This window comes from Netta rufina, assembly GCF_964035555.1.
Source record: "Netta rufina genome assembly, chromosome: 1".
Taxonomy (NCBI): Eukaryota; Metazoa; Chordata; class Aves; order Anseriformes; family Anatidae; genus Netta; species Netta rufina.
Genome location: NC_140123.1, coordinates 193,449,689 through 193,464,179, shown reverse-complemented (window position 1 = coordinate 193,464,179; position 14,491 = coordinate 193,449,689). Strand labels below are relative to the sequence as shown.

General features: G+C 34.9%; 1 protein-coding gene across 1 annotated transcript in view; it reads right to left on the bottom strand.

The window, feature by feature from the left end:
- ORC5 (origin recognition complex subunit 5) overlaps positions 1–14,491 on the bottom strand; it is a 68,609-nt gene that overhangs the window by 33,123 nt on the left and 20,995 nt on the right. The window contains exons 10-13 of the mRNA XM_084294475.1: positions 14,373–14,425; positions 12,100–12,212; positions 9,099–9,146; positions 2,044–2,154 (exon numbers count right to left, since the gene is read on the bottom strand). Of these exons, the coding sequence (XP_084150601.1) occupies positions 2,044–2,154; positions 9,099–9,146; positions 12,100–12,212; positions 14,373–14,425 (325 nt within the window). The remainder of the gene's footprint in view (positions 1–2,043; positions 2,155–9,098; positions 9,147–12,099; positions 12,213–14,372; positions 14,426–14,491) is intronic.

Genomic DNA, 14,491 nt, shown 5'->3' with positions numbered 1-14,491 from the left:
TAGTGGATTTACATTTTAAACTTCTGGAGAATTTCAAGAATGATTTCTGTATTTGATACAGAAACAAGAAAATAAAATCTTGTATATAACAGCAAAATATATTGATACTGGAAGGATAGTACAACTCAAATATTTAAATTATTTGGAAATTATTTACAGAACAGCAGCAAAAATCAGTGGAATATATATTGTTTTCAAATATTCAAGAAAAAGTGCTGTTAAATATTATGCCTACATTAAGCTACTTCTGAAATCTATTTTAAATTCTACTCTATGTTATTTGACATTAGACATTATGAATTTTTAATTGATTTAGCACAAACAATGGTTTTAGAACAGAAAAAAAAAACAAGTAATCTACAATATTTTATTATGATAGAAATAAATTTAATTTCAACTTGTTTGCCCTAACCTGGCTACAGTTTAATACAACCTTCCTATTACATCTTCACAGTTTAATCTGCATATACCCAGAAGAATAAAGACGTACAATTATTCTTTGATAACGCTGCCATCTAGCGTACACTCTAAGTCAGCATGAAGCATTTGTTTTAAATTTTCATTCTGCAATTATGTGTACAGGGACAGGAGAGGGAATTACATGCCAAGCACAAACTGCACATCCCCTAGCATTTAACTGTGAGTTAGAATAATGACATTTCTTTTCTCATTCGGATTGCATGTTAAATATACAGACGTATTAATTTTTGACAATATACCATAAAATAACACTAACACATTCAGATGATTTTGATAACCAAAGATAAGGTAACTTACACGCAATATCCTGCATGTAAATTTTACTATTTATTGTTCCCAGTCGATATCGTTTCCTTTCATATTCCCTGCATAAACCACACACCCAAACTGAAATTCTCTCCTTGAAACTTAAATGTTTTTATTAACAGATTTTGAGGCTGATGTCTAATAATTTTGCAGGCCTTATATCATTAATAACCTTTAACTAAAGAAGTGAGAAAAAACATTACATGAAAAGGTAGCTGCCTACTGCATTACCTAGAGTCCTATTTACAACAGATACTCACATACTACTGATTATTTAAATACAGTACTATACTTTACTAGGTCCTGTATTTCTTGATTCTACAAATATGGGAGATGAATTTTGCCAACTTAAATGTGTGTGAACACTGATGATTAAAATAGTAGCAAACTTATTTAGATATCTTGAACATATTTCCCAGAATTTTACATGAAAACAGACATCAGATTTAAGTAATCCTTAATTAAATTTGAGCCTTAACAAGCAGAGGTAGAAAATATTTTTATAAATAAAAGTTAACCACAAATGGAAAGCAAGAAAGCAATAGAAAGGGAGATCTAAAGCAGACAAAAGATCTAAGAACCAAGTTGACAGTAGGAAACTATTTATGCTGAACTGGTACTTGCACTTGATAAACCCAGAGCTTTGAGAACCCTAGGTTTACCTCATTTCACTCAACACTACAGTTACACTGCCATCTAGTGAAATGTGATACCGACTCTCCTCTGCAAGACAGTTAAATTTGGTCCAAAAAAAAAAATATCATCCTGAAGATACATATATCACAGCAAACACCTTTCACCTTCAAATACCTTATTCATCCCTCTGCTTTCTCTTGAGTACTACACTTCTATAAGATGCATTAGGTGACCAATTTTGTACATAGGGTAATGAACATTTGTATACTTAAATTGAAATGTAATGTAAGTAAGCTAACAGACTTCAATGAGAATCCAAACTAATCAACACAGATCATATTCCACGATCAAGAAAAATGTTAGCTATTTGAAGGTTTCAGACCATTACACAGATAAAACCACAAATTCATAGCTACTAATACAGATAAATATTACCCCCAGCCTTTGACAACATAATGATGTGTTTTTTCATTATATTTCATTAGAACGGTGACTTAAAAAAAAAAAAAAAACACAAAAAAAAAAAAAAAAACACAAAAAAAACTCCACACACCAACGAAAAACCTCTTCCAAAATTCAACACCATATAAAGGAAATAAAAGCAAGTATGTACATACTCACCTGGGAAAATATATTTGCGGTTGGAGCAACTCTGTTGTCCACAATACTATACAATATCGCCAACAATCTGTCCAGGGGAAATGGCTTTGGTCCAAGGAGGTGATTGCTGGTCTGCAAAATAAACAAGCATTTTTAATCCAATAGATCCTTCCTGGAGTACCACAAGATGTTATTCCTATATCATTTCATTCTCTGAGGAGGCACTATAATTCACAAGAGCCTTTGCATGTATTATGGAAAATGCTGAATACATGTTTATCAATCAATACAAATATACAGACATAGGGCTCTATTTAACATGGTAAGAGTTCAAACTGCACAACAAATGGGAACATTCTTGAGCTTTACCAGAGGATCTAATGCCAAATTTCTTGTCATTGGATTTATAGATTTACTCATCCTATTAAATTACTGTGTCCAATCTAAGGATTAAAGAGGAAAGACTAGATTTTATGACACTCTCAAGGTGCAAATTTTCTTCAGTTTATCAACAGGAATACGTGTTAAGACTTCTTAAAAGCTCACAATTTCTAGCTAGTGAAAAAATGTAAAGGTTTAGGTTTATTCTATTGTCTAGTGTCTCTAATCCATAATCACCTACAAAGAATCGCACCTAACAGCAGATTCTAAAAATAAAACCAAGCATCTTTTAAGTATATTCTTGTGTGATTTCTCTACAGAAGACAAATGTTTTACTAGCATTTGCATTTTGAAAAAGTATATAATGAAAATAGTTTGCTTAAGAATCACCTTATCTGCTTTGACTCATTTTAGCTGAAGAGACAGGAAGAGAAGACTAGTTTCTGTGTGTTCTGATGGTAGTTATATAAGGTTCTTATAAACTCTAGCTGGAAATCAGAAATCCTCATACTATAAAACAAAATAGGCTACATTACATTAATTTCACATCAGACATAATAGTACGTGAGGTGCTTTACTACTAATTCTAATCGTATTTTTGTCAAAAACAAAAAATATTGGTTAAATGACTTTATAGAAAAAGCAGCAGGTGCAGAACAAGAGTTCCTTGTCTTGAATGCCTTATTATACTTCTTTGATAGACAGACTTGTCATCGAGAACATAACGGTACATACAGTACTTGACAGATTAGGTCTCTTCCAGTTTAACTGAGCTCACCTGATTTCCCACTATCAAGTCTGATCTCGTTTTCATGGGTTTGAATCATAGCTTCTACTTTAGTTCCTTCCAGTAAAGGAAAGTAATGGGTAGTCACAAGGGCATTACAATTGCTTGCCCTATGTTCCACCTAAAGCTTGTTCCTTCTAAAGGAAGTGAGATTAGCTGCAGGATCAGGAAATGCACTTGTTCCTCTGAATACTATGCTGAAATCACTGGTACAATTTTGCTATAAACAAGTGTCAGAAGACTGAAGTTACTTAAGATTTCCTAAAAGTAAGAACCTATCTAAAAATCAATAATAGTCACAGATTTTTAACCTAATGGATTCAGAATCACCATCAGTACAGTAACAGTGGTGATAGCAAGTATGTGCAGGGATGTAAGGAAAAGAAACCTCATTGCTATTAACATAAAAGAGTTAAGGCTAACAACATAATAAGTTCACATATGAAAAATACAGCTAGAGCAAGAGATTCTGTAATGCTTACTGATAATTAAAGGAACAGAGGAGCGCATTCTGCTGCCAGAAGGTAGAGTTTAGGATGAATATTTACTCATTTTAAAATCTTCTTTGAAAGAGTCAGTGACCAAGTAAACCCTATGGAAACAACCACAAATTCTTATAGAAACCGTAGTAGACCATAATTAAGTTATTCAGGATCTATCGGAAAGAAAAAATAGCAACGTTTTAAAACTTGGTTTTCCCTTTTCTCTGCTCCACATGGAGTACTTCTTTTAATCTATACCAACAGACCATGCAGCAGTGCTATGAAAATACAGAATAAATAATTTCTTCTTGAGTTCCACCCCATTCATACTAACCTACAGAATCACAGAATGGCTGAGGATGAAAGGCACCTGTGGTACATTAACTATTCTTTTTTTCTTTTTTTTAAAATGCTACTTTTAAAATATATATGTTTGTCTAATTTCAACATTTTAGTATTTATTTTTCTTTATACCACAATGAAATTATTACCATTTTGTTACCAAAACCAAAGAAAACATTTTTTGTTCAGGAAATTAGAAACAGTAAGTTGAACTGTTTTACCTAGGAAATGCCTTTACTACTCTAATTTCTTAGTGTACACTATGTCCTCAAGACACTTATCCATGAGATAATTCCAGTTGAATGGGGCCTTGGGAGGTCTTGATTCAAACCCCTCCTACTCAGAGCAGGGGCAGCTTTGGGGTATGGCCAGGTTAATCAGGACTTCACTAGTCCCATTTTGAAAGCCTTAAAGGACACAGACTGCACAACCTCTCCAGAAAACCAGTCTCACTTCACTGTCCTCATAGGGAAAAATGTTTTCCTTATACCTAGTACAAATATCTTGTTTCAGGTTATGCCAAATGTTTCTCGTTTCCCTTGCCATTCACTGCTGTGTTGTATTTTCTGGATGTTCTCCTTGCAGGCTGCTTTCAAGTCCCCTTCTCCAACTTGAAGGACCATACTTTCCTCAGCCTCTCCTCACAGAGCAAGTGCTCCAGCCCCTGAACTTGCTCCAGTTTGTCTTGTACTGGAGTGGGCAAAACCAGACAAAGGATTTTAGATACAGCCCACAGAGTGCTGAGTGCCCAGAGTATGTCCACCATTCTCCACTCTGCTATTTTCACTCTCTCCACTATGCCATTCAGCTTCCATTCTTGTTGTGTGCAGTGATTTATTCTTACTGGCAAAGCAGCCAGGATTAAAGAGGAATTTCAAGCGATAGCTTGCTTAAAAATGCTTCTAGAAAAGGACACCTCAAATATACCACCAGCACTTCCAGGGCATTAGCTATCAGGAAAACACAGCCACTCAAAAAGAAAACAAAAAAGCATTTCCAATGCATGTTTTAGCTTTTGAAATCCAGGAGGTGTCCCCAAAGCTATCTCTGGGCTAACAAAGAAAGCAGTAAGACAAACCACCAAAACTTTACTTGAAACCATATAGACAGATAAGACCAATTCACTTGAACAAAGCACCCTGAGTCAGGATGCGGGCATGGTTGAAGTTACAAACCGCACAATCCCCTCCCCCTTATGCTCCTAAACATGGCAGTTCTGCGAAGCACATTCTGCAGTATCAACAAGAAATGTCATACAAGAATTAAAATGCGTACACTTCTCCAACTATCTAGCAGGCACAACCAGCATGTAGTAATTCCTGAAGCTGCATTTAGTATACAGTTGCTTCACCAGATTTTTTGCTCTTAGTATTATCAGCTCTCTGCTTTGACACAATTACCTTTTGTATTTTCAGATTTAAAAAACCTGCTTCTGAAAAAGTCAGAGTTAGATAAAAATTAAATGTTTCTTCTAGAAGCTACACTTTATTAGAATTCTTTGGCAGCAATAAATTCCTGTAGGAGTAGGAATGGTTCAGAAATTCCTCCAAACAGAACACAGTGAAGAATTAGATTTGTAAAAATCTTCTGCAAGATGCTAAGGTAAATTACTGCATAAAACAGTACTTACAAAAATCCCAGGGAACCCTTGTATCACTTCACAACAAAGATACTTTCCACATTCAGAAAAGCTCTTCAAGAAGTATTACAGCAATGAAATCTAATCAGTTCTGTCTGCCCTCTCTTCTTTTCATCTTTGGCAATACAGTTGCCTAATTTTTAAAAAGGCTTTCCTATAGATTCCACCATGTGTTACTTGTGCAGTTTTACGCTCCCACTGTTTAACTGAACTAAGCCTTTCACAGATCTATAACTCCAAGCCACATATTCATACTCCAAAATATCACAAACAAAAATGAATCAAAAGTATTCCCTAAAAAGTAGAAGCTTAACCCAAACTAAATTACCTGCACAGAAAGGTGAAAGTCCTTAAGCTCAGTTGGCTGAATTGTCAACCTTTTTATCATATACTTAAAAATGGAACTACACTTACCACTTTTCTGAGCAGGAAGTATTTCTGAATTATATATGATTTTATATATTATATAAGTACTATACAAGTGTTACACAAGTATCTTGGGCTGTAAGATAGGAATTCTGATTAAAAAAAAAACAAAAAACAAATCCTAGTTTAAAGTTAACGTAGAAAAACAATAGACAAATTCTTCACCAAAAATACACCAATACATCTGATCTTCTGCCAGACTGACACCTGTAAAAGCACAGTCCTGTGAAAGTAGCTTCAACAGGAAGATCTCTCACCTGTCACTGAACTGGAAAAACATTGTTACATACCAGCCATCGAAAAAAATAAAATAAAAATCTGCTGTTACCTGCAACAAGGGAAAGGTATTTTTTCCCCTCATGGGGAATTCACAAGATTTACTTTTTCTAATCAGAAAGTACAGCCTCTAGACTGAACAAAGAGTTAAAAATCAAGAAAGATTTCCAGCCTGGCTGTACCTAAACTTTTAATGAAGGATTTATCTCATCTATTAGCTTCCTGCCAAGTATGTATGTACAGCCAAACTGGTTTCCTAAGCTCCTACTATAACCAGTAGAAATCTAATCAATTTAGTTTATGGTGCCATTCATCTGACTGAACATAGAACCTACTTTAGCATGAGATGAATCACACTTCCACCACTGCCCACATCGACTAGCTCTGCACTGTCTATGGAGGGATAGTTTAGGTGCAGCACCCACTTAGGGTTTGGTGAATTTGATCTGTAAATCTGACTGTAGACAAGTTTCTATGTGCAAAAGTTTGTTAGCACCCGCACAGTTAGTATGACAGATACAAGCAAATGAGCATTTACTTGTAGCACTGCATATGTAGTTCTTTATTCATGTATTTCAATTCTCTTCACTGTAAAGTCATAGTACCAAAATATACAAGATTATACATCCGTGTGAATGTGTCTCTGTGCAACATTTATAAAAGTTTGAGGACAGTAAAAGGAACATAAGTCTAGAAGATCCCTGTGGGACCTGCAATCCTGTTCTCCATTATCACAGGTATGATGTCTCAACATTTTTCAAAAACAGACTGTCCTCTGACCTAATCACATTTTCTGCCATCATCTGTTATGGTGAAAGGGTCCTTACCTGTCAACTACAAAGAGACACAAACAGAAGCAGTGCTCTTCCAAGTCCTCCTGAAATGCTACCAAGTTCTGTCCTGTTGGTTAATCCCTATGACGCATTCCTGTTTCTTGCACATTAATGCAGTTTAATTAAGTTTAAAATAACAGAGTCAATTCAACAGCTACTTTCTGTTAAGTACATTTGATTTACTGGGATTACAAAGTAATAATTCTCTTCAAAGTAATAATAATTTTTAATACAAGGGGTGCAAGAATTAGATCATCTGTCGTCTTTGAAATCTGATCTTTTTGACTTAATCTTGTTTATACCCTCATTTACCTTTCTTTCCTCAGGTTTACATGAGAATGTAAATAGACTACAGGGCACAGACTGTGTCTGCATATTCTGATGCCAAAGGAACATTAATAAAATGAAAATTAATTCATCATTAATGCAAGCGCTTCTGAGCTCTAAGAAGTAAATTCAGATACAAGTGCATTTAAACAATTATACAAGAGAACAAGCTCTACAGTATAGTTCAGGTGCATTTAATGTACAACTACACAAGAGAACAAGCTCTACGGTACAGTTAAGGTGATCATGACCTCAGTATTCCTTCAGTAAAACTCTATTTTCCCCTTTCTTTTAAATTCCTAGCTGTCCCCATCTCTTTAGTTGTTACCATCTCAGCATCCAAGTTGGAAATCCTGTTGCTGAGAGAGAATAAAACAAAACACTTTCCCTGCAGAGGCTGCAGGAAGAACATCTTGGTCTAAGATACAGTAATTATTCCTCCTACCCCTCTCCTGAAAGTGATTTATCAACTAATTAAGATGTGGTTGTATTTCAAGAAGATAATAATCCTTAAATTAATTAAATGCTCTAAAAGTCCTCTGAAGTCAACGTGCCAGAGAAAAGACACACAAGGTGTACACGTGCAAGATGGGTATTCAAAGACTTAAGAATTCTTAAATATACATAAATATCTACGACACATGATTTAACTTTACTTCAACACATGCTTTCACATGTATAAATTGCACCCCTACAGAAACAGGAAAACTTAAAAATTAAAAAAAAAGTCTTTGGATAGCCAAGGACTCTGGTCTCCCACAGGGGCAGAAAGAGGCTACAGGCAGCTTCAGAAACGTGATTATTAAGCTAAGAAAGTTCCAAATTTTTCACCCAAACTCCACATAGCATAGAGAAGAAAAGGATGTAACAATAGCTTCTGCACAGATTTAGTGCTGTCTGCACTGCTCTTGATTTGGGGATTTGTCTAAAAAGAACACTTTACAAGTGCTCAAGTTTGACTTTTCGTTTTTATATTACATTTATAAAAACGCATACAGGTACTTGCTTTCTTAGTACATCATGGCTCTCTCAGTAAAGACTGGTGTAGCTTAACTAAATAACTAAACATCATCGATTTAAGTACAGTAATTACCTACAAGAAAAGTTTAGTTAATAGTCTGAAGGAATAATGACTTTTTTTATTCTTTCTACCTAAACAACAAAGAGGAGTGCAAAGTCCCCAAGCCTCAACACATAGATTTAAGCCCTTCTATCTTACTGCATCACTAGGAATTAAAGTGACTTGATTTTCAAAACCCCTAATCATCAATTACTCTAATATCCTTTAGAACAATTCTGCTACTTGGCTCCTCCACGTATAATGCCCTTTAAATACCTTTATTGAGTACATTTAGTTATACATAAAACTATGGAGGACAAATTTTTGCTCCAGTGGATTCCAATGAAATAAAAACTTGTGCATCGTAATTTATATCATATAAAACAAATACACCTCTAAGTTATGTTAGGCAACACTTGTTCCTACAGCAAAGGATATGAGGTAAAACAAAATATAAAAGCAGCAGTACAGCAGAAAGAAAATCTTTGTTCCCAAACTCAGCATGGAAAGATAACATACATACCTTTTCATGTTTCTTCATAAAGTTGGTCTTCTTGATTTTCCCATGATGCTGTAAAAAAAAAAAAAAAAAAAAAAAAGAGAGAAAATATGATATGCAGATTTTCTATTTCTTCTACAGCAATGACAGAATCAAAAGAGTAAACAAAAAGTTGTGCACTACGTATGGTAGCATGCTAGTCTGGTTCAGCTTCTGTATTACACCTCTCCTGTGTTACTCAGTAACCCTTCTTACCAGAAGCCCTAAAAAAATCACACTTGCCTTACCATTTGCTTCATCATGTCCCCAGGTGGTACAAAAACAATACACTAATATTTGTGGGTGAAATGCATTTTTTTTCCTGATCTAACCTAGGACTGGTGAGAAGGGTAAATGAAAATTTATTTTTAATGTTACTTTATATGCTACCTCCCCCCTCCAGCCCTCAATCATCTCATGAAAAGGCAGATTTAAACTTTCCTAGAAAGAGAAAAATGAAAAATGATGGCCTTTTCATTGCCTACTTCATTTTTAAAATACATTCATTTTAATTTCCATCTTTTATTTCCTCCATTTTAGAATTCCGTTGGCATGCAAGCTAGCAGAATGAAAACCAGGAAGTAAATTGATACAATACAAGAGAGTTCAAGGCAGAGAAGCAAAAGGACAAACAGAAAATATAACAGAGGGGAAAAAAAGAATCAGAAAACAATTTAAAAGGAGCACCCTTAAATGAAAGACTGCCCAAAGATAATACAAAGTGTTCTTGGATGAAATGTGAGAGCAAAACAAAACAAATATAGTAAACAAGATGTTATAAAATGGATGGGTAAAAAAAAAAAAAAAAAAAAAAAAGAGAGAGAAACAGGGCAATAAAGGATGACATGGATAAATGTTGTAAAGTTAGTGGAGACTTGCAGTTACAGTTCTTTAACATATTTAAGCACTACTTCCCAAATATCACCTGAGAAGTTTATCTACTAGTCTTACCTATTACCTTGATAAGTATGAGTAAGTATACCATACTAGAATACCCAATCAATCAGGAAAAAGATGTCCCCATTTTTTTTTTTTCCATTTTAGTGTTTAAAATCTCGTACTTCCTATTTATAGACCTCAGCACTTGTTCATGTCAAGAGAAAAATACTGGCTCATCCAAATAATACATATTACATTTTGCTTATAAAAAAAGAAATTACGACGCCTTTGAAAAGGGCTGCTGTGATAACAGAGAGATGTCAGAGAAAAGTGATCAAGCCTGAGGTTACATAGCATGCCAGTGAAGGATCACATCATACAATTCATTCATTTTAAAAGTTATGCTGGGATCTCCATATGGTACGCCTAAGTTATACCACAGGTGTTTCAAACCAACTGAGCAGGTACCCTGTGCAAGGACAACAAAACATGAAACTCAAAGCTGATTTTCAGTTAATTTTTAGTCCTGTTTTCTATTAAATCGATAAAATAATCTGTTTAGATTGCTTTTTTTTTTTTTACAGGATATTTTAAAAAACAACTTACTTTTCATTTAATCTGCACACAGCTTTTGAATCTTCACAATACTAATGCCATCCTTGCCAATTACTACTTCACTGCTTTATCATGCTGTTATTATTCCAGACTGCAATAAATCATAACTCTGTCTTTAGCTGCCATATATCCTAGCACCTATACAAGCAGAGCAGGTTAGCAGCTCAATGACCATCCTTTTGTTTGCATCCCTTTTGCTTTCTGGCAGTCCTTAATTAACTACTCCAGAAGATATGTTTCTGTAATCTACTTGCAATCTCATTACAACCCTGACACAAAACCCTATTCTATTTTCACAGCCTGCATGACTCAAGAACACTCAACTTGAAGACTTCCCCTGAAGTGTTATTTGTTGCACTTTGAGATGCAGCTATTTCTGAACTTTGCCTCAGCACCTGATGAAGTGCTAATTGCTATCAGATGATACATGTGGCAGGAACAGTCGCTTCTCCTGTTTTACCAATTCTTGGGAAAAATACTTAATATCAGTGCTTGAAATGCCTACACAGTCCCCACTTCAAAAACTTTAGAAGTTCACGTTGCATTTGCTGTACACAAATGTACATAAGTTCAGGAGAGTTCATTTGCAAGAGTGGAAACCAACTTCAGAGATGCTAAAAAAGGAGATGGGAAAAATTAAATTGAGAATGTTTTTCAGTGAACACAAGCAAGCAAGATGCAGCACTTTTGATAACACGCTTCACTTAACTTGTAGGCTTTCCTGTCTGAGTTCTAAGGCTGATGTGAAAAAATCTGGCCAAAAACATTTGTTTAGCAAACACATCTCTTACCAAGAAATTGCTTGGAAAGAACAAAAGTTGCCCATAAGGAAAATTTGTCAATCAGCACTTATTACAAGTAATCCTCCACCCTTCTAAAGAAAGGACCAGACAGAAAGGTGAAACATCTACAGCTTTCACTGTAGGATCAGACCAGAAGCATGAAATTTATTTATACTAATAAGCAAAACATGCTTTTACAAGTTTTCTTCGAGGAAAAAAAAAAAGCATATCCTTAAAGAAAAATCTCTTTTTATTTTATTCACTCACCCCATCTGCCATGAATACCATATATTTATATATAGACACATATTGATATGTACTGTATTAATGCCTAAAACCCTGCAGTTGGTAAAAATGCTTAAAAAAACAACTGCTCACCTTTCTGAGATAAATCTTCAAGCCTGTATTTTGTCAAAAGACAATTTTTTAATTTATTTATTAACAGAAAATGAAGTTTGGCCCATGAGCTATATCAACTTACAAATAGAAAGCACAACACTTGTACTATATCGGTGTTACACGTTTTGAGATAAAAGGACACTTGCCCTTTAAGCATTTAGTGATTGTTATCAACGATGATGTGATCCACCAAAAAACTTTGGATGAACTACACACGGAAAGATAGCTGAAAAGGAACAGTTAAAGAATTTTAAACCAGGAGAACCACTACAAAGGAACACAATATACAGCACAGAAAAAAAATCCATTACCTTAAGAAAGAACCTCTTATCTGTCCTAACAGGATTGTAGGAGGCAAGGTATGCAGCAATTAGAAGAAATTTGGAGTAATAAGGAAGTTCCACATGGGCATGTGCAGAAAGTCCTACAAAATAAACAATCGAGAGCAAGTTTTAGCCATGCATACACCTCTATAGACATGTTTCAATAATGTAGACTCTACATTCTCTTCCTTCTCTCCAGCTCTACTCCTGTATGAGTACTCATACTCATGAGTACGGCTTCTTCTTCGGACAAACTTGTTATCAGAGATAAAAATCAGTGGAGGGCAAGGAGTGGTGGCATGAAGCTAAACACCATGCACACTCTTAACTCTTCATGGACTTTTGCCTGAAGCTATATCAAAGCCATCAGCAATTCAAAAACCACTGAAGTGCCATCTCCCTAAAAAAAAAAAAAAAAAAAAAAAAAAAAAAAAAAAAGATACTTTCATTTAAAGTAACTTTAACTGTAAACAGGGCAGATGAATAGACATTTAAATACAATTGCAAAGCCTTTCTCCAAGACTGTTCCAGACTCAGCCAGACACAGCTCAGCAAGGACCTTAGCTTTCATGATGGAGAACAAACCAGTGCTGCATTTCTAAGCAACAGTTCAACATCCTACAGTTTCTAGCCGCTGTTTCATTTCCTTCAAAAAGTAAAATGTTCTTACAATTTCAAACTTGATCCAGCTGAACTTGTGTGCTACATCAATATTTCACTAATATAAAAATCTCATGTATTACAAGCACAGTACTATACAGTCTACTGAGTATTTCCCCTTCCCTTGTTTTATTTACTTCGTAATTTTTCCTTTACAAACCCTCACCCTTATCACTGTAGTTGCTTCTTTCACCTAGCTCATGCAGGATGATCAAACCACCTTACTTCATGAGTTGTCTAACTATGGAAACAACTAAAGGATCTCTCTCATGCCCTCTTCTCTTACAAGTTTTCACTTCAATTGTTTCTTGTTCTGTAAAGTGCTAGTACTTGTAGGTTTTAATCCACAAACATCAGCACATAAAGATCAAGGAACTAAAGATGTTTAAAAGTTAAGATTCAGAGCCCTCAGTGTGATGAGAAGCACCCTAGGTAATAGCTAGTAATAATTTCCTTTCAGGTAGTCACAAAAGGAAAGCAGTTTTAGCTTGAATTCACACTCGTGAGATTGTTTTGTATTGCATGTTAATTATATAATGGAACACCAAATAAAAAAGAAGTACTTCAGACAATTCAGCTTAATACAGAAGGATGTTTCTACTTCTGATCTGCCAACCCTGCAACATGCACTGATCTATTTGCTTAATTACATCCACAGTAAAACTCATTTTATTTATTTTTTAAGCATGTTATTCTCAAATGCTATTTACCAACAAAATATTTTTCTACTACCTATGCCTAAAGTTCACCAAAAATGCATTTTGAATGAAGTCCCCTTTTCGGGGTTTGTCAAGTGCAAAAGTATTTCATGGCCATCTGGGCATGGAAAGAGAAATTTAATAAGAACACTCTGAATCAAACTCCTTTGGTCAACAATGTAGAAAAAATACCGATTATAAAGCAAATATAGGAAACAGTCTGATGATTGCAATTACATTACAGCTAACTTTTAAAAAGTGGCTATTTTATCTCTACCTAAAGAAGAAATTTGTCATGATGGGTAATATGGAAAAGCGTCCCCAAACTAAGAACTGATCAGAAGACCATGACCAACTGATATCATCAGGAAAATGCTTTAGTAATTCTTCTCAAACTGTAAATGAACACTAACAAAAATATTAAGATTAGACTAAAATTGTAATCCTGATATTTCTGTTTATTCAAGAAATAAGGGCATAGACACCTGTTTTGTTTAGGAATGGGATAAACCACTTTAATAATAAAACAAAACAAAACACCACAGGTATAATGTTGACTTGCTCCCACAGACAATTCTGCCAGTTGGAACTCTGAGGTTTGAGTCGGGTCAGCTCTTTCCTCATCCATTGTTACATGGAGAAATGAAACTTGATTTTACCCCCAAAGGACCTTAGGAAATATTACTCCTAGGATATTTGCCACAGGAGAAAAATAGTAACAGTCTTTTCTAGAAGGCCTTCTCAAAAAAAAATATAATATCCCTGAACTGTAACTGAATACTAGGTATCCTTGTCCATATTAATTCCTTTCTCATATTATCAGGTAACAGTTACCAAATCAGTGGTAGCAGTATACATTTTACCTTACAAGCCTCTGAGCACATGTGGTGAGTTGTAAGTTACCTTTCAACTGCCCGGCTTCTCCTTCATCATGCTGTAAGCGCTCCCACTGTGAGCTAAAAGGCAGATAGTAGAAGTACATAAAGAAGTATTTGTTACTCCCATATAAAACCTTCTTTTGG